Source organism: Limanda limanda, chromosome 16, assembly GCF_963576545.1.
Source record: "Limanda limanda chromosome 16, fLimLim1.1, whole genome shotgun sequence".
Classification (NCBI taxonomy): Eukaryota; Metazoa; Chordata; class Actinopteri; order Pleuronectiformes; family Pleuronectidae; genus Limanda; species Limanda limanda.
The window spans coordinates 17,413,636-17,434,049 of record NC_083651.1 but is presented as its reverse complement, the minus strand read 5'-3'; the positions used below and the strand labels follow the sequence as shown (position 1 = coordinate 17,434,049).

Genomic DNA, 20,414 nt, shown 5'->3' with positions numbered 1-20,414 from the left:
CATTTTTATCTTTTGAATCGTTTCCAACATGTAAACTGAAAATCTCACGAGATATTGTATCTGTGCACAAGACATCAGGTGGACAATATGTGTATCTATTTACTTTCTTGTACAACTTAATATATATATTTTTATTTCTAAAAGAAATTGCATTGAAAAAAAAACATTTACTTTTAGACATTTGAAAACATGAGAGTTCTGCCCTCTCTCAGTATTGGCATCATATCTCACAGAGCAACCATATGTTATGAATTAGACGTAACAACAATATGCATCAAATCCCTCATTCGGGCATTAGAACGGTGATTAGTGCTATTTTCACATGAATCCCTATTGTTTCTCTGAGTCACACCAGGATAATTTGAAGCATCTGTATGTCATAATTGGTGCAGAGTTGAAAAATATTTATAACTTTGAAATAACTTTAAAAGTTAGCATGCCACATGCTCATTAAAATGATCAACACAGATGGCATCACATAGCATTAGGCGCAGGCTCATTATTCAATTAGTTTCCCAATTACCTTGCTGTTTGTATTTCTATTTGTAGTATATTATATTCAAGCAGTTTTACATTTTTACTCAAATTATGTTCTACATGTTTTTAATATGTCAGTCTAGGTATTCCCTATAAATACATTTTATAACATTATAGATTTTATTTTATTAAGCATGCAGCTATATGAGAAATACACAAACAATTAAAGCAGTTCAGTGAAGCTTTGACCAGTGAAAAACACTTAATCATAATTTGGAAATAGAACAGATGATGTGTCAGTCACTGTCTGTTCCCTGTGTGAAAATACATCTTTTACAGTATGTGTACAGTAATCATTTGACTAAACCTGCCTCTTTTCCACACGGCAGCTTCAGCCTTTTATTTCTGCAGTATTTATTCACACCTCTGCCAACAATTGCTGTGATTTTCACCATTCAGCGTGAAGATGTTTAAAGAAATGGGGACGCTGTGAGTGTTGGAACACTTGGTTGTGCGGCGAGGACCTCGCAGCCCCTCAGCTATGGGCTGGTAACACTTGTGCTGGGGTAGATGAGCTGGTGTGAAGTCGGCAAACAACCTTTTTTTCCCCCTATACATGTATTAGGCGTCATAATCTTAAATAGTCAAACACGGCTTATTAGACTGATTGATGTTGTTATTTCAGCCTTAACTTAAATCCGCGTTGAGCATTTCACTGTTTCATAAATAACTCAGAAGGGTGTAAAAAAATGGGATGAATATTATTTAATATTCCGAACTAATGAGTCACTGGAAATATAAGAGCACTACTCAAACTCACTGTATAATCCACATGGAGTGAAAGACCGATTGAAAATTCCATTTAGCGTATTTACAAAAGTGAGTATTACATATTTATCTAATGTAGTGGGTTACACATCATCAGAGCCATGCAAACCACGTACCTTCATATTTCACCTCACATCATGGATACTAAGGGGAGGATTTAGTCTGATTCTTTTGGCAAGTACATATCCCTAATGATGCTGTGTGGTTAATCTGTGAAGAGTTGAACATTGTGCAACCTGCAAGCTTTTCTCTGTGGGATCATGAACAGCTGCTTGCTCATAATTATGTTGTCATTCATTGTTATTTGGAAGAGGAAACTCATAGTGACAGCTAGGATTTTTTTTAACGCACCCTGTATTTTCTTGCTTGTGCTGTTTTAAGAAAACTCCACTTTACAGCCGAGCAATAGTGTTTGGGGGCATTTCCAGCAAAAGAACATATATGGGAGCCATCTCTCTCTTTGGGACATTTGCTGTTAGATTTAAGAGCTGTAAAAAAAAAAAGTAAAAGGAGACCAAAAAAAAGAGATGAGGGATATGGATTGAGATGGTGAAGTAGCAGGCTGATTACAAGGTGTCAAAATTGCCAGGAGCAAGAAGGTGAAAGCAATCAGGGGTGAGAAGAGTGCAGCATTCGTGAGGGGCAACTAATTATCCATCTCATTTGTGGAGAGAAGCATTTGAGGCAGCTCTAGCCCACTGAATGGTGACAGATTGGTGCGGAGGAGAGGGGAGGTGTTAGAACAATGGAGCCCAGCTCACCATCATTACTGCATGCTAATAAGCAGTGTTTCTGCACCACCAGTCGGTGCTGCAGAGAGTTCGGGGAGATGGGAAGTCACTGGCTTCAGGGGAGCACAGTCATTTCCAAGGAGAGACGAGAGGGAGAGAAGGGGGGGTGGCACGGTATAGCTGTTGGCACTCCACCACTGCTTCTTTCAGCTTGGAGGTGATCGTATGCACAGACTGATCTCTGTGGCCTGTGCTTTCAGCTCGTGTTTGTGAAATGAGCTGATTGTATGAAGTGCTGCAAAATATACATGTGGTAATTTCATGAAAAAGTTTCAATAAGAATAGAAGATTTGAAAAAGTTACTGAAACTGCCCACAACTTTATTACATTAAAAATCCAACTATGAGCTACTACTACCAGCTGTGTTGCCCCCAAACCGAAAATCTTTCTATTGAAACCTGTTATTAATACTGACTTGACACCATTTGATACAATAAGTTACAGTGGACAACAATAACTATTTTTCTTCTGAAGCTTTTGATGTTAATTTGTATATAATTGTATATAATTTGATGAAGTTTGCAAAGCAGGAAAATTAGTATTTATCAAGTTTTTAAGTCGAGCTAAATGGTTTTAACAAAAAATCTAATTGAATTTAAAGTGGTCAAAAAATTTGCATTTGTCCTTTAATATGGCTATCTTTGTAAATAGAATGGCTATCCAGCAGTAACTTTATTTTAAAACTGACATGTTTACAATATATACATATATATATACATATATATGTACACACAGTACATCAAGAAAATATTTAGCCCCCTTAATATAATTGTTTCCATTTGCGATCTAAACTCAGTTCGTCATAATCACATAACGAAATCTTTTAAAAGGGACAACATAAAGAATTCCATTCACATAAATAATCCGAGGCTTTGCTGTGTCATTTGTAATTTAGCTCATGCACGTCTCATTAGTCCTGATCATCTGAGATCTCCTCGGTCGGAGTTCACCTCCTGTAAACTCACTTGATTGGACATGACAGACAAACACCTCTCTATATCAGGTCTGGCTGCCGATAATGCACATCAGATCTAAATCAATCCAGCAGGTCTAAAGAATTGCCGGTAGAGCTCAGAGACAGGACTGTATCTTGGGACAATGGCCTCTGATTCTTGAATGGAAGATGTTTAAAGCAGCCAGAAATCATCTGATAGCTGGATGCCCCACCAAAATGAGCCGGCTGGCAGAAGAGCCTTATGGTGACCATTGGAGTGATGGTCAGAGCTCCAGAGATCCTGGTTGGAGATGGAAGACACATCCAGAAGCACAACCCTGTAGCACTCCATCGAAATAGGGTTTATTGGCCAGACAGAGGCTTCTCCTGGGTGATAGTCACATAAAAGCACATAAAGGACCATCAGACCTTGGGAAACAAGATCCTCTGGACTGATGAGCAGTACCGACCCTTAACATCTCTTTCTAATTTATGAGTTCCCTTGGGTGGCCCAAGCCGAAACCCTGGCTTGAATCACATTGAACATCTCTGCAAGAGGCTCTACTGAGAACATGGCGGAAATATATTCAAACACATGTGAACAAAGTCTGTCACATCTTACCCAGGAAAGGTGCTTCAATAAAAGGTCTTAACATTTATGTCAATGTCATATTTCCGAGTTTCCATTTAATACATTTGCAAAAGTTTCTGAAATGTTGTTCTTGCTTTGTCAGTATCGTCTATTCAGTGTGGATTGATGGGGGGGGAAATAATTGTATTGATTTAGACATCAGACCTCAGCAAAGGTGAAAAGAGAAAGGGTATTTTTATGAAACTTCCCATCACATCTCTGTGAGCTTAATTTCATGATATTTGATTTCAAGCATCCCAATATAATAGGCTAGTAATTAAAATATGTAAATTCCATGAAACAAACCTTCATATCCAACAAACAAACCCTTTTTGTTATTGGTGTAAGGAATTATTTCCCACAATTACTCCTCAAAATATTCATTCATTCAAACGATGCTTATCAAGAACGCAAGCAGGGGATTAAAAGAGTTGTCAGATTTAGTCAAATGGAAAAACAGAACTGATTAAGGTCACCTGGCTAGAATGCCCTCTTCACAGCAATGTCATTTCGATGATTAACAACTTAGGAGAGAAGCATATTCAACTGTCTGTGCACTGGTCACCGTTGGCATGAGAGACTGCCAACTCTCATGGCGTCGCGAGCTGAGAGTATCACCTCACAGTTGTCTTGCCATGCGTTGGGCTCCGGCGTGCTCTCTGTGCAGAAGTGGTGGCGCTGACTTTGTGTGTTCGATTAAATGTGTTGAAGCCGTCGCTGCCTGTGCGTGCAGAGTCTCCGAGCAGCCCCGTGCCGTCGTGTGTGTGTGTGTGTCTCAGTGCTGGTCTGAGAGCCCCTGGTTTCTGGAGCAGAGATTTGGCAGTCACAGCAAGTGATGACAGAGGCAGTGGTGAGATCGCACCCGGAACCCCAGAGGAGGCTCACATTTCAGGCGGATGAGAGACTTGGTTCAATACACAGAACACATAGGCACTGATCAGCGGCGCTCGTTGATGCACATTGTTCAGCCACCGTGTAACACTACCCTTACATGGGGAGGGTTGGACATTTGTAAACTAGTAAACTTTTTGAAGTCGTTTGGCTAGGAATTAAAAATAATTTAAGGATTGCAAAAGTCTGGCTCTCAAACATGTGCCTTCCTCCTGTTCTTGTATTGTCACGGTTAAATCAGTGTTGTTTTTTTTCTTCTCTTGACACATGGGGGTGGGATTGAGCATGGGGGATGTTTGTGGAGCGGCGAATCGCAATTCAAGGGTTAAGGCAGCATGAAAGAATCCATTCTCGGTTTAATGACCTAGCCTCGCCGGGCGAGGACGACAGGGAACATACTCTTGACTTGTACTGAATTTGCCAATTAACACCTCCGATAACAGGCTGCCTCTGAACATCACCAATGTGGAGAGAGGAGGAGCATCAACTCCCATGCACTTTGTTTTCCAGCCTCTGATCCTGTAATGATAAGGTCTGGGATTTAATCATACGCTGAAAATTATAATATTTCTTTCCTTGTGCATGTTCATATGAATTGTATGAGCTGTGCAGTGGCTGACTATCATCTGGCAGTGATGTTGGGAATACTTCATTTCCCAATGTGCTACATGCTTGAATCCTCATGTAGCGTTGTTGGAGGGTCTATTTTTTGCACACAGCCATATGGCCATGTGCAGCTTCAGTTAGACACATGACTGGTAACTAAGATACACGCTGCTCGATTGGCCTTGTCCCTTCTTATTGTCATAGATGAAAATCCAAAACAATCCTTCAATCCTTGATAGATACATCTGAAAAGATCTGTCCCTTCAAATAAGGCCCCCGTTCTAGTCACCCCTCCGGTTTCACACATGCTTATCAGACTCCCAAACAACACCTAGCACAGGTGTGAATTTCAAAATCCCCAGTGAAAATCACAGTGGGTCGTCTTGTATTGTCTTCGGAGTCCTCTTGCATACAGCAGTGGGGTTTTTTTTGCACCGGGGGCCGGCGATGCTGCTGGCGAAAAGAAACTGCAGAAACACCTTTGGCTAAGTGTAAGGTGGACAGCCTTGCACCAAATGGGCTTAATGACTGAAAAAGGAATCGCCACCCAGACCTAATTGAAAAATGTGCCTAAGTCTACAGTAGCCGATTATTGCCCGGTACAATCACACCATAACACGGTAGTTTCACATTTCATTAGCAGGTACTAAAACAATATACAATAATTGAAAGATGGCTACATAATTGATATCAATTCACACCACAGGGAAAGTGCAGCGATCCATCTAATGATAGTAATAAAGTGCAGTGGTGTAGGACGCAGATGATAACACTTGAGGCGCGAGCTGTGTTCAATGGTGACGACAAAGGCCTCGTCTTAACACTTTGTCAACATAACAGATACAAACACTGTGAAGATATTAGTCACATTCGTATCAGCTCGAAGGGAAAAGATTCAACGTGTACTCGTCATCCATCGGGGTCAGTGGACTGCGTCCCTCTCTACCTTATCGCTGACCACCTCTGCAGGAGAATACAAACCTTCTTCTTTTCCCTCAGATGCCACATTCAAATCAATTCATTAATGCAGTGTTAAGAAACCATCTGGCTTGGTTGGAGCTGAAAGTCCTCCTGACTGACACCTCATAGAATTAGTGGGAGGACAGCTTCATTTATTAGTGTGTTCTGCTCAGTTCAGACAACCCCGCCGTCTCATCTCGCGGATATAAATCTGAAGAGTCTTCCGCAAGCCTCGTCTACCTCGAGCTCCTTCTACCTCGAGCCTTTGTTGCAGAATTAAAGACAGATTCAGCATATCTGCGTCGTTTTGTTTATTCGTCTTAGATAGTGAGATATAACACTTTTTGTGTTCTCTTTGTGGAAGCTGTGAAAATGGCACGCCATATGTAATACACTTGCTTGCAGTCGGTCTTGCCAATTCCCCCAAGATCAGTCGTTCCTGTGCCAATGCTCACACTCTCTCTTTGTCCTTGAGGTTTGATTAAGCCCGTTGGATTGGACGTGTTTCTTTTCTGATGCTGTTTGGTTGTTGATTTGATGTCACTCGCAGTCCAGTTTAAATAACCATTTGAACCGGAACATACGCGCTCAGAAAGTACCTCCAAGCTACTGAGGGGAAAAAAAGAAAAAACCCTGAACTAAACTCACAGCAGATTCAGAGACAGATATACATAAAGCAAAGCATACTGCTCCATTGTTTTTCTCTCCCTTCTTCTAATTCAGCACAAAACAAATTGGCTGCACATTTTGTTCACACCTTGTGCAACCTGGGGATAGTGAGCGCTCTTCTCCCTCGTCATACCTGTGACAACAACCTGCAAAGTGCTCCCAGTGCCCTAATCTGCAGCGTAGAGACCCGCCGCCGCTGCAGCATGTAGATGTTGTTTTCTTCCTGAGCTTCATGTCCCTGTGGTTATTTTTTTTTAGATTTACACACCCACCAGAATCACACACGGTAAAAGAGAATATGCGATATGTCTCGCAAGCTACAATTTTTTTTTCACCCCTCAAAGAACATGCTCTCGTTCAGCAGGAAGCAATAAAGGCAGACTGATGGTGTTTGATTTAGAAATGGCAGTCGGACCATGATTTAAGCATCAACAGATGGCCGATGGATTGGTTTAAATGAGTAACACCACTGCCTGCTTTAGAGTTGGCTCAAGTAGTAGAGTAGTGTACTACTGTCTGATCACATCTCCTTGTGTGAATGATGATGTCACTGTGATAGATGCTACTCAAGTGGGATCCGACCTGCTCAGTGATGCCTGTAGAGACCGGCCCTGGGAGATCCCTGTCTGGTTGCATTATTCAACAATGCTCCTTTACCTCTCCCAGGGAAAAGGGGACTGTTGAATATTTGAAAGATAGATTTGATTTTTTATTTAAAGTGTATATATGTGGATGGGGGGGAAAATGAAAAAAAAAAGGAAAAAGAAATAGAGATAGTGCCAGTCAGTGCAGCCTGGATGGTCACCAAGGCAACTTGCCGAGTTTTTCTAACCGATCTACGGGACTTCTTGGCCGTCTCGCTGGGGGACGTTTTGGAAAAATGTGCTTTTTTTGAGTACCTTTTGACGGCGACATTGGGCTGACAGATTATTGATCATTTTAGTCTCATAGTCAATTATCGCTGCTTGAATTTGAACATGCCTTTTTGAATAGAGCTCTTTAGCGCCACGTTTCGCAGCCGATCCAGATGCTGCACCTCCTGTTACACCTTGAAAAACATTTCAAGACCTGAAGATTTGGCACGTTACTAAAAAAACAACACTAAACAAACTACAATTTAAAAAATAGGTAAAAGGCTCCAGGTCTCCTCTGGAATCTAGAGTTGTTTTGTTAAATCAAATGAATCAATATTTCAGTCGGAACATAAGAAAAGGAAATCTGCTTTTGACAACATACCAGACATTGTGCGAGACCATGATAGACTATTTTCAAAACGGCAGTGTAAAAAAAAAACATGGCTGCAGAACCACTGCTCCGAACCCGACGAGCCAAGCGGTGTATTGATCCATCTGGCTCTGAAGACACTGTCATGTCACCTTTGCATTTAAGTGTTATCTTGTCTGCTTCAAATGATCTAGCTGTCAGATCTGGAAAAAGCTGCTCCGCGTGATGTTGGTTTGTCTCTAATGTCCAGCTGTTGCAACAACAGTCGTCCCCGGCAACATGTTTAAGGCCAGCGTATAGATGTAGTTCAATCTGCTGATATCTGATCATCTAGTTATATAATCTAATGCTGTTTACTTAAGTGTATTTGCAGAATACCATTAAATTCCACCATGTGCGTGACAGTTTCAGTCACTTCTCATCTCGTGCTGTCCTTGGTATCACCCACTCCCTCGGATAATTAAAAGGACAACTTACAATGAACGTTAGCGGGCACTCCGTATAGCGGCACAAACCAAGTGTTAATGACTTCAAAATTGATCCCTCCTTTACAGCAGAAAACGTGAATTAAGCAATAGTTTAAAGGGTGAGAATCCAACCTCGTGGTGAAGGGACACAAACTCTTTCATCCAAGGCATAGTTTAACAAGGTGATAAAACACCCACTGGTTTGCATTCACGGCACTAATTTTCATGTTTTCACACACTTCCGCTGGAAACGTTTTATTCTTCTTCCTTTTTCTCACACAGGAATCTGGTGTCCAGCATTTAATTTAGTATCTTGTTCCGGTTCATACTTGTTGGAGCACACTAGTGAAACTGTGAGGATGGATTCTTCCTTGATGTATTCTTCCATGGTACAGTGTGTATTTCTCCTCTCTCTAATCATTGTGAGACCTCTTATATTTCTTCATCGACTTTAGCATCGGCAAAGTTTCTGAAGAAAACCAACCGGTTTCCACATGTTTGTTTGTGATAGCCTCGATGTGAACGCCACAGACATAAATCATGTCACTTTTTTATTTTTCCCTCTCAACTCGGAACATGGTTCTCTTCCCCATAGAATTCAGAGCTGATCATTAACCTTTCTTTTAGTTCCTTCCCTTGCCTGGTCACATTTCCTCTCTATTTGGTTCCTGGCCCCATATGCCACTTTCCTATTTCCTGCCTGCAGACAGCAGGGAGTAGCTCTATTATCACCTTCCTAGAGCTGTCTTTGAATGTGAGAGGCAATTCCATTTCACTCAGCCATGGGGAGGAGGAGGAGTAGCACGGGGAAGAAAAAAAACACATACACCACAGAGCAGAGAGAAATTGGTTTAGGGTTACTTCTTATAATCGAATGTAAGACTATTTTGTTTTTCTGTACGTAGTCTGAAGAGATTTAAGGACCATGTCTTTCAAAGGTGCAGTATTTGGTAGAATGGCTCCGAATCAGAGCAAAGGTTAAGTGCTGCGTTTCATGTCTGCGTGTTGTGTGAACATTTTTATCGTCATTTAGAAGTCTTCTTTTGAAATATTAACAACCCTAAAGCAGTTATATTATAGTCCTGTGAAGCTGTGCTAAACATATCAGAGGACGTCTCTAATGCTTTCGCTCTCATGTGTGCTCTGTCCATTTCGCGGCAGTTTACTCTGTGTCATTTTTGGGTTTCCCTGAGTCCTATTGCAGCTTTTATCAGCGTCTCTCGTTCCTTGGAATGGAAGGACTCTTGACAATATTGCTCCTGGATAAATTAAACATGAGTTATGTAGAGTGATAATCTGTGGGCCTCTCTTTTCACACTGCATTCCCAATGAGCTGCGTGTTGGCCTGGTGTTGTTGCCTGTGATTTTAATGAAGATTATTCTTGTAACACGACAGGCGCCTGTTTGCTCCTGTTCTCCCCAAAATATTGCTCTCCTCAAACAGAATTTTATTCTTTTGTCAAGGGATCTGTGCAGGATTCTCTCTTTATTTTAAGAGTATTTCCTTAACAGGTCAATCCCTAATTTATTATGGTTATAAAAAAAAAGATATTAAGGTAGCGGGTTGGGAGAGAACGCCTTTATGAGTTGTTGTTTTCAGATTAAACACTCATCATCGTGTCAACCTATTTATCGATTAAACAATACGCCGGCAGACACAGCTGTGACTTGGTAATTGGTGCTTATTTTCATCCTGTCCAAGCAACATAGACTCGCGTCAAAAGATAGGCAAGCTTAAGTTGCTGGACGGAAGCCATGTGTTTTCTATTGTTCGGGTTGAGGCTGATGGTGCCTGAGAAACCTCCAAGGATCCTCAGAGGAGTAAGTGCACACTTCATGGCACGGCCACTCTTAAAATGGAACTGATGTTTTATAAATAATTTGAAAGTTACAAACATCAGCCTCACAATCACAGCGACTCAATGATATTCATTTGGCATAAGTCAGTTTCATTTCTGCGTGCTTTTCATCAGAAGTGGCTTAAAAAGTGGAGTTAGTCTGAATTTTTCATGCTGCGGGCATGCTGGGGACAGTGGCCATGTTCTTCACTCGCAGACGTCTGACAGTGCATGGCAGCAGAAATAACAAAATGGTCACAAACCCCACTGCACTCGGTTGGGTCACCCAGGCCTCTTTAATATTTAAAGGGAGTAGCAACAAACCAAACAGTTGATAACAGGTCAGTAGCAGGTGATAAAAGAAGTTTTCATAGACATTAGCCTCTTCACTAACTTTGCGATTCCTGACATTACATCCTCACCATTTGCTAAGCCAAATAGTACACATCCGAGGGCACAGAGATGACTCCCAGGGATTGTGGTACCTCAGGGATCGCTATATTTTACACGTGTTACCTTGCTGTAGAATTGGTAAGAGAGTAAATTCACACATCTATAATTATTCATCACTTTAACATACCATCGTGTGTATGCACGTAATTCTAGTGCTTGTAAAGGAGAGAGAGGGAGCTCAGCTGAGCAGTGTGGATACCTCATGGCTCATTTCCCCACAGAGTTGTACTATGATTTCCAATGGAGTGTGTTAATTATCATGCTGTCACTGTCCTGTGATGTAGAAACAACTGACAGTGACAGAAAGACTGAAGTTAAAAAATAACTCAGGGAACAGTTTATGCTTTTACCTAATTGAAGAGGTACGGTGAATAAATGCATTGAATGTGAAACGGCACATAGAGCTGTGCCTAGGACCTTAGTGCACGTGATGAAAAGTGAGAATAAATGCACATCTAATAAATGCTCATAACAATAATTTATAACTAACTACTAAAAGGTGTGTTTTCATTTTATTCTCTTATTAAAATTGGTATAAAAAGTCAAATTTCATGTGAGAACACCGTAAATGTGTTAATAAGAAAGTAATGGGAATGATGGGTTTAAATGAGAAAAATACTGTAGAGATAAAAATCCACCTTTCTTGAATACATGGCTTTTTATTCCAATAAAGCATGCATCAAGCACATGTATAAATATTTGTTTCAGGTGAACAGTCCCTTTGGTGCAGTCTCTAGACAGCAGCCGTGTCCCTGTATTTTCCACCAAACGTCATAATCACCTGTCCTGAGGTTAATTTGCTGTGAGCTTTGTGGTGAAGATTCGCGCGGAAAGGTCTGGTCTGACCCTTAAAGGCCATCAATAATGAGCAGGTGTAGGAGTGCACTTCTGCGTTCGACGCGTGTCTTGGTGTGTCCAGGGAGGACGGCTAATAAGGTTTTAAAAGCCACAACTGTCCACTCCGCCCCTTAGCAGGCCTCCAGCTGTCTTCTCTGTCAGAGAGCGCCCCGATTGCCTCTGACAGAGCAGATCACTGATGGCAGGAAACCACAGGGGGCGATAGTTATGTTAGCATAGCACAAAGCACCACCAAACTTCATCAGATTAGCCTTGCTGGGTAATTAAAGACTTAGGGTAAACACAGGTTTTGTCTTCTTCATTTTTTTCAAATTAAAAGAGGGAGAAGGACGGGGAGGAAATGCTTCACTTTGATTTATTGATGGAAATTGCAATGTGACGTCTGGCAAACAACATATAAATAACTTAAAGGCCATCTTAAATGCATTCCCATGAAATTTTTAGTGCCGCTGTAATATAAGCCACTACCTGTCATGAATCCCAAATAACCTTGGCTCCATCCTCTTAGTTCAGCCCAGTGTGCCTCATTCCTTATTACTGGCCTGACAAGGAAATGTTTACCCATCCGACAAGAGACAAGCCATTTCATAGTCGGAAAAAAGCAATTTCACCTGACTGGAGTGGCACACTATGTCCCCCATATCCTTGCTGGCAATAATTTTGTTGTCATTTTGTGTGCTGTGATCATATCATTGAAGTGACAGTGCTGGGCATTAGGTAAAGTCCCTGAGCTGGTGCTCACTTTCAGGCTTTTTCTCTCCTTGTCATTCACATTGATTAGATTAGACCCAGGTGGCAAGCAGATTCCTATGGCACAATAAAAAAAATACGTGATACAGTGCTTGAAAAAAAAATTGTATTTGCTGAATTGAACATTATTAACCTCTTTCAGGTTTTTTGAATATATGAAAATACATTTTGTTGTATTTTTTTTAAAGATTTATGGTAGATATTTCTAACAGTGATCTAACAGAGAAGAAATACTTTGTTATCTGGCTTTAAACCCATTTTTTTATATTAATACCTGCACTGACAAATTGACATATGCACCATTAAAGATTTAAATTAAAAAAGAATAATTATTTGGGAGTAGGCATAGGATTAATAGTGTTCAAAGGGAGCCAGTGCATTAAGCTCAGCTGGCTGATGGGGTGTTTGTGCACAAGGCAGAGGGCAGGGATCCTACCCTGCATTATACTCTCACCACAGGGGACAGAACTGGTCATGGGCATAACAAATCAGCCCCCTCCTCGGCCGGTTATGCCCATTATAGATGACTGAGCCAATGGAAAGTAAGGACACAAGTGTAATACACAGGCCCCATTGCACCAAGAGGACACACTGAGTTTATGCTCGGGTGATTCAACAATTGGTTTGTTCAGGGTGGGGGAGAAGGAAAAAAAAAGCTCAAGCCCATTTTGCTTATTAAAGATCAGTGTTGGAAGTGAACCATAATCCTGTAATGAGGAGAGCAGAGAGTGACCTCTTTTTCTTGGGCTCAGACAAGCCTGTGCTTGTATGTTTCACAGGAATAGATTGCCGGGCCCTATAGCCCCACTGTAATGACCCCTCTTGTTAGCTGCAGAGAAACATGGCTGTTCATTAGACACATACAGGCTGCATGGTGCGGATGTAGCCTCCGGTGAAATAGGCCTTGAGTCAGTTTTTGTATTAACCCGGTGTGGTGCAGATTGTTCAATGTAGGAAATGTTACTCTGGGAAGTGGCAATGATCCCTTTTTGATACAGTTGTGATGCTGTACCTGACTCCTTTATATCGAGATAGTAATAATAATAATACCAACTTTATTTAGGATAAGATAAGATCAACTTTATTGATCACACGCTGGAGAAATTCAGTTGTTACAGCAGCAGATAGACAAGAGAACACGTGGTAGTATAAAATAGAATAAAACAGAGTAATAGAATAGAGAAACAAAAAAATTATTACATCTTTACACATACATATATATCTAGACATAGATTGTTAAAGTATATAAGTAGGTGTGGTATATAACATGAATATAAAGTTATAATTTCACTGTAGTATAGAAAATAGCAGTATACTATATTTAGTATAATTACATAAAGATGTATTTATAAAACATAGTCTAAAAAACGGAGAAAGCAAATAATTAGAAATATAAAATACACATTATTATAGGATGTTCTGAAGAGGTGTGTTTTAAAGGACTGGTTTGAAGATCCCAAATTTGCAGTTTCTGATTTGTTTAGGGTTTCAGGATGAGGGGACTGTGGCTCCAGGTCCAGTGTTTGGTCCTGAGTGGTGGTGTAAGGTAGTTTCCTCTTTATAGAAATTACAAGAATGGGTGAGCACATTATAATATGATGAATCTCAATAGGTTGCCATAAACTGCAGTTTTAAAGAAACACAGCACGTTTTTCATAGTGTGGAAAGGCGTGAGCAAAAATGAACTCTCTGGCTGCAGCCTCTCCCTCTGTCTCTCTGCACTGAGTCACTTTAACATGCAGACATTATGATACTTTTACAACTACTTTCAAATTACATCATCGTCATAATCAAGTTAGGTTTTTACTTTGAACATCTTTAAAATAAAGATAGAAAATTTCAATATGCAAAAATAGACCAGTCAAGTCAAAACCAATCAATCAATCAATCAATCATCATTAATGTTCGGTTAGGTATATATTTTGAACTTGTTTAATTAACTATGAACACTAACTTTTGCAAGTAAGAAAAAGACTCATCATCATCATCATCATCATCATCATCATCATCATCATCATCATCATCATCATCATCATCATCATCATCATCATCATCATCATCATCATCATCATCATCCTTTCCTTAAATTATGGATTTTTTTTATTACGTTGCAAAAAGATATTTCTAGCAAAATCTCACGATACCAGTCAGAACTAATTTGAGTTTTAATTTTAACTTGATTTATTTTTCCATAAAAACAATAAATGGATCTGAAGTGTATTAAAATAACTAAAACCCAACAGTCCCAGACATATATTTTCCTAAATGTATATTCCTTGACTTCCTGGGAGCCGTGTTTGCCGCAGCAGAGCCCAGTTATCAGTGCACCGGTTCATAACTTTAGCGCATGAAATATTTACCAGCACTGGGACTCATAAACACATCTTCAGTGGGACGCCATGATTTCACGCTATATCACAAACATTTTAAGGCATCAGATGCACTGCCTGTCATGGCCTGTCATTTTTGGTGTGTTAATAATATATCTTGGCTTCTTGGGCAGACATACTTTGGCACTCATAGCACATGAATAGGTAAATATGGCAGAAAAATAGGTAAATAACACAACTGACAGTAGAAAATAGCGTTTTCATGCATTCGATTTTTTTCTTTTCTATTTTGTGTAATATTATCCTTGCATTTATTTTAACAGGGGGAAAAGTCCATATGTTGTAATCAAATATAGGCCCTTGTCACACTGTAAACAAATCACTTTGCTCACAGCGCTTCGCATAATGTTCTAATTAAGAGCTGTCTAATTAAATTACAGCCTTGAGTTAACCAATGGCAGAACTTGTTTCATTAGCAAAGCGGCGAGATTGATGGAGAGAAAATCCTCCCTGATTGCAGGATGGTGTCAATTGGCTAATTTGCTGCCTTCGGTTCCTCAAGCCGCAGCAAGGCGTTTTAAATAGTGTTGGATTAGGAAAGGCGTGCGCAAAAAGCCCGGGATATAGGTTGAGCTAATAGCGGCTTCCTATCGAGCGATGCAGGTCGAGAATTGCATCTCGCCAGCGAGTGATCTCTCCAAGAAATTTATGAATGTGGGCAGTGGCTTTCCGAGCGCCGATGGATCAGAGCTCTCGCTGCAGGACCATCCTATTATATCAGCAAGTGACAACCTGGAGAGAAGTTCACCTCTGAAAAAAAACTCTAGGGAGATGACGAATCAGTCAGAGGCAGACAATTTCCCCGACTCCAAGGACGCATCGGGGGACGTCCAGAGGGGCAAACTCTCTCCTGATCTTCACGGAGTCTCTGACATCCGTCACAATTTCGATGGATCTGCAGGAGAACGGTGCATCTTTTCTCCATCCGCACAACCTCAGCCAGTCTCAGCAGCTCCCAGTGCCATGTTCCCCTACGCGAGCCAGCATGGACCAGCGCACCCGGCTTTTTCTATTGGAAGTCCCAGCCGCTACATGGCTCACCACCCGGTCATAACCAATGGAGCTTACAACAGCCTTCTGACAAACACGTCTCCACAAGGCTACGCCACGGCGGGCTACCCTTACGCACAGCAGTATGGACACGCGTACCAAGGAGGCGCTTTTTACCAGTTCTCCTCGGCGCAAGCGGGACTGGTGCCGGGGAAAGCGCAGGTGTACCTGTGCAACAGGGCCCTGTGGCTGAAGTTCCACAGGCACCAGACGGAGATGATCATCACAAAGCAAGGACGGTGAGTGCGCGCACAGACGCTCATCGGGCACATTCCTGCGGAAATAGTCAACTTGGGGGCTTCATCCCAGTGATGGCTTCGTTTCCACGGTTTAAATGTATCTATAATTCCACATTTGTTCCAGATAAAAAAATAACGGATTTGGCACGGGACCAATGCTAACGGGGAATTTGTTTTTGGTGCCTTTTTTCTATCCTAAATGTGTTTCTCCCTTATTTTCCCACAGACGAATGTTCCCATTTTTAAGCTTCAACATCTCTGGCCTCGACCCAACTGCTCACTATAATATATTTGTGGATGTAATACTTGCTGATCCAAATCACTGGCGATTCCAAGGAGGAAAGTGGGTACCATGTGGGAAAGCAGACACAAATGTAATAGGTATTACAATCTTTTAATTATCACATTTATTGCAAAAATAAGTTAGTTAGATTTTAAAACAGATTTAACTGGTGACGTCAATATTAATAGATGATGTATATTCATAACTTTTCTGCTCTTTGTGTTACATCTTCAGGAAATAGAGTTTACATGCACCCGGATTCACCGAATACCGGTGCGCACTGGATGCGTCAGGAGATATCATTTGGGAAGCTAAAGCTTACAAACAACAAGGGTGCCTCAAATAACACGGGACAGGTAATGCAACAGTTTTTGTACAATTCCAATTGTTTTTTTTATTTTATTTGTGATAAACTGAACAATATAGTAGCCTGGTTATTATTATTTAGTTTGTTTTAATTTCCTCTTAATTCATTAATGCACCGCTGTCAGCGCAATGTTACTTTTAGAGCGTTGTTATAATGGTGATCGAATGAAGCTGGATGTGTTGCACTCGTCCATCCGAAGTCTGACAGAGTTGCTTTCCTCCGAATCTCCAGATGGTGGTTCTCCAGTCCCTCCACAAGTACCAGCCCCGGCTCCACGTGGTGGAAGTGAACGAGGACGGGACAGAGGACACCAGCCAACCGGGACGAGTCCAGACTTTCACCTTCACAGAGACGCAGTTCATCGCCGTCACCGCTTATCAGAATACCGATGTACGAGCACGAAGTATTTCAGCAAAAATATTCCACCCGGACACGACGTCCACATCATTGATCTGTGACAATATGGTTGATATTGAGAGAGAGAGAGAGACGGAATTCTGAATGTGTTGAATGTGATTCTTTTACATTTATATTGTAAAACAAGGGACTACAAAATGGACTTGAATGGAAATCGAGAAAAAAAATCTCAAATTCCAACAAGGGACACACACACAAACACTAAATAAAAAACATTTAACATTCTTCTAATTGATGCCTTCTTTTTACTCACAGATTACGCAACTGAAAATCGACCACAATCCGTTTGCTAAAGGATTTCGGGACAACTATGACACGTAAGATTGCTTTTTTCATTTTTTCACACACTGCTGCAATTTCATTGAATACAATTTGTATTTTGCATTGAGGAAATTTTCTATTAATTATGTCAATTCGTTGTATTAAAGATATTTCTTGTTATTCCGCCGAAATATTTTGGGACTCGTTTTCCAAAATTGCAGGAGGCTCATGGAATGGATTTGATATTGACTGCAGCTAAAAGAGGGGATGATGGTTTAATTGAGGGGAATGACATGTATTTGGTAAAGGAGAAATAATTAAATATTCTTTAAATATTTGTAAGTTCGGCCTGTTTCGTCCCCTGAATTATTTTATTTATGCGCAGTACAAAGTTGCACGTACTGCTTGTTTCTCTCTAAGGCATTTGAGATATTTTGAAATCTTGAAATGATCTCCCATTCTAAACAAGGCCTTTTCCTCGTATGTCTAATTGGAGAACATGTAAACTGTGGTGACATTATTCTACATCTCTGATCTTTCAGATGCGTAACCGGCCCATTACGCACAGCTTCGCATCTGAATTGTTTCTCTGTTTTTCTTTCTTCCCCATCTTTTCAGTGTCTACACAGGCTGCGACATTGACCGCCTAACTCCATCACCGGGTGACTCTCCGCGTTCACAGATCGTGCCGGGTGCGAGATATGCCATGTCTAGCTCTTTCCTGCAGGACCAATTTGTCAGCACTTATGCCAAATCTCGCTTTCACCCTGGCGTGGGGACTGGTCCTGGCACGGAGCGCAGCGTCCCACTCGGCAACAGCTTGCTCTCCCCGCAGCAAAGCGAGGATCCCACTGGTGCCTCCCACCCGCAGCGATGGTTTGTCACCCCTGCCAACAACCGACTGGACTTTGCCGCCTCGGCATACGACGCCGCCGATTTCGCCGGTAACGCGGCCACCTTGCTGTCCTACGCGGCGGCCGGAGTGAAGGCTCTCCCGCTGCCGGCCGCGGGCTGCTCCAACCGGCCTCTTGGCTATTACGCAGACCCGTCGGGCTGGGGAGGACGCACGCCGCCGCAGTACTGTGGCGTGAACAGCAAGCCCGGCTCCGTGTTCTCCTGCTGGCCCGCCAACTCCCTCGGGGGCAGGGTGGGCTCCAACTACCTGGCCGAGGAGGTGGACTCCATCCCGACGGAGAGGTCGCCCATCGGCGGCCCGGAGGAGGCCAAACCCAAAGACATGACGTCCGAGTCGAGCTGGATAGAGACGCCGTCCTCCATTAAGTCCATCGACTCCAGCGACTCTGGGATCTTTGAACAGGCCAAGAGGAGGAGAATTTCCCCGTCTGCCACCCCGGTCTCAGAGACTGTGTCCCCGCTAAAGTCTGAGCTGCTGGCCCCGAGGGAGTGCGAGAAGAACTGCACAAAGGACATTGGTTATTACAGTTTCTATCCTCACAGTTAAAACAAAAGAAAAACAGCTATCTATCTATCTATCTACCTACCTATCTATCTATCTATCTATCTATCTATCTATCTATCTATCTATCTATCTATCTATCTATCTATCTATCTATCTATCTATCTATCTATCTATCTATCTATCTATCTATCTATCTATCTATCTATCTATCTATCTATCTATCTATCTATCTATCTATCTATCTATCTATCTATCTATCTATCTATCTATCTATCTATCTATCTATCTATCTATCTATCTATCTATCTATCTATCTATCTATCTATCTATCTATCTATCTATCTATCTATCTATCTATCTATCTATCTATCTATCTATCTATCTATCTATCTATCTATCTATCTATCTATCATCAACAGGTTAATTGACAATAATAATCGTGATAAAAACAAGATAAGGACTGCCACCTCCTCAGTTAATGGCCAAAGTGTAAATTCTTCTACCGCAGACTGTTCAGTCCTGGCTCTACTTTCTTTCCTCTGTAATTAAATAAATCAAATGTAAATATTGATACTGGACATTTTGGTGATATAGTGATTGAATGTACACAAAAATAGATTCATAAAGTAGTGTTTGAAAAAAAAACCCTCTTCTGTTAAGTAGCCTCAACTGTCAGAAGAGAAACAAGTTATTGGTAATGTGTACATGACATGTTCTTGTGTAGCATAAACTGGCATAATAATCCCTGTCAGTAAAAAAAACAATGTATTTTGTACTTTATCTAAGCTCGTAGGAAACCAAACGTATATGATCACTGCTACATCCATGATACACGTTGTTAAAGAAGTTATAAATGTTGGTATACTGTAGACTAACGTAGGGTCTTATTTATTCATTCATTCTTTTCAGAATGGTTATTTTTCATATATGCTGTTGTGAAATTTTCCTGTATCTACTGTAACGTGACTTAAACATAATAAACGTTGTTATCATCAGTATATAATGTTTTATTTGACATCAAACCAGAGGCTGCGTTTATTTGAAATTTCTTCAGACGAAGAGTTTACATTTGTCTGTTTTTCTTGAAATGCGCCACGTGGAGCCGTTTTTCTTCCAGAAATATCAAGACGCCATCAAGGTGCCAATCGATGAGAGGATTAGAGACGAAGGTGAGTAAAATGGGAGACATCTTACTCTCATTATTATCACTGAGAAATTATCTCAGTCACATGATGCTGGAGAGAAACACCTTTTTCCTCTATCACTGTTACCCCCCCCACACACATGAGGCTCCAGTGTCCAAATTGGACACCATGCGTAAAAAATATGCCACACTCTTTTACCTCAGTGTGTGACTTTAATATCAGTCATAATTCAAAATGATTTAAATTAATCAAGTTTTTAGAAATAAAAAAGTAGAAGTCCCCTGACTGAATGGATGTGCCAAAAATACCTTTTGCAGCAACAATTTTCCATAGATTGTCAATATTGAATTTCTATATTATTATTTTTTTTAATTTCGTCTTATTGTACACACTGACATTTGTTTTTAATTCTGTTGGCTAAAGTTATACATTAACAGAAAATAAGTGAACTTGTGCAAAGGTCGA

The 20,414-nt window shown here is 41.0% G+C and overlaps 1 protein-coding gene across 1 annotated transcript; it reads left to right on the top strand.

The window, feature by feature from the left end:
- Positions 1-15,364: 15,364 nt before the first annotated feature.
- tbr1b (T-box brain transcription factor 1b) lies at positions 15,365-18,846 on the top strand. Its single transcript, XM_061088114.1, has 6 exons — positions 15,365-16,056; positions 16,283-16,437; positions 16,574-16,695; positions 16,938-17,096; positions 17,379-17,440; positions 18,003-18,846. Exons 1-6 carry the CDS (start codon positions 15,365-15,367, stop codon positions 18,844-18,846), a joined length of 2,034 nt encoding a protein of 677 aa, XP_060944097.1.
- Positions 18,847-20,414: the final 1,568 nt, after the last annotated feature.

What these genes read in the sequence shown, in the direction of transcription:
- tbr1b (XM_061088114.1), top strand. Translation starts at nt 15,365, where the DNA reads ATGCAGGTCGAGAATTGCATCTCGCCAGCGAGTGATCTCTCCAAGAAA. An exon ending in ATCATCACAAAGCAAGGACG is followed by an intron (nt 16,057 to 16,282) that starts GTGAGTGCGCGC and finishes ATTTTCCCACAG; the next exon opens with ACGAATGTTCCCATTTTTAA. An exon ending in CCGCTTATCAGAATACCGAT is followed by an intron (nt 17,097 to 17,378) that starts GTACGAGCACGA and finishes TTTTACTCACAG; the next exon opens with ATTACGCAACTGAAAATCGA.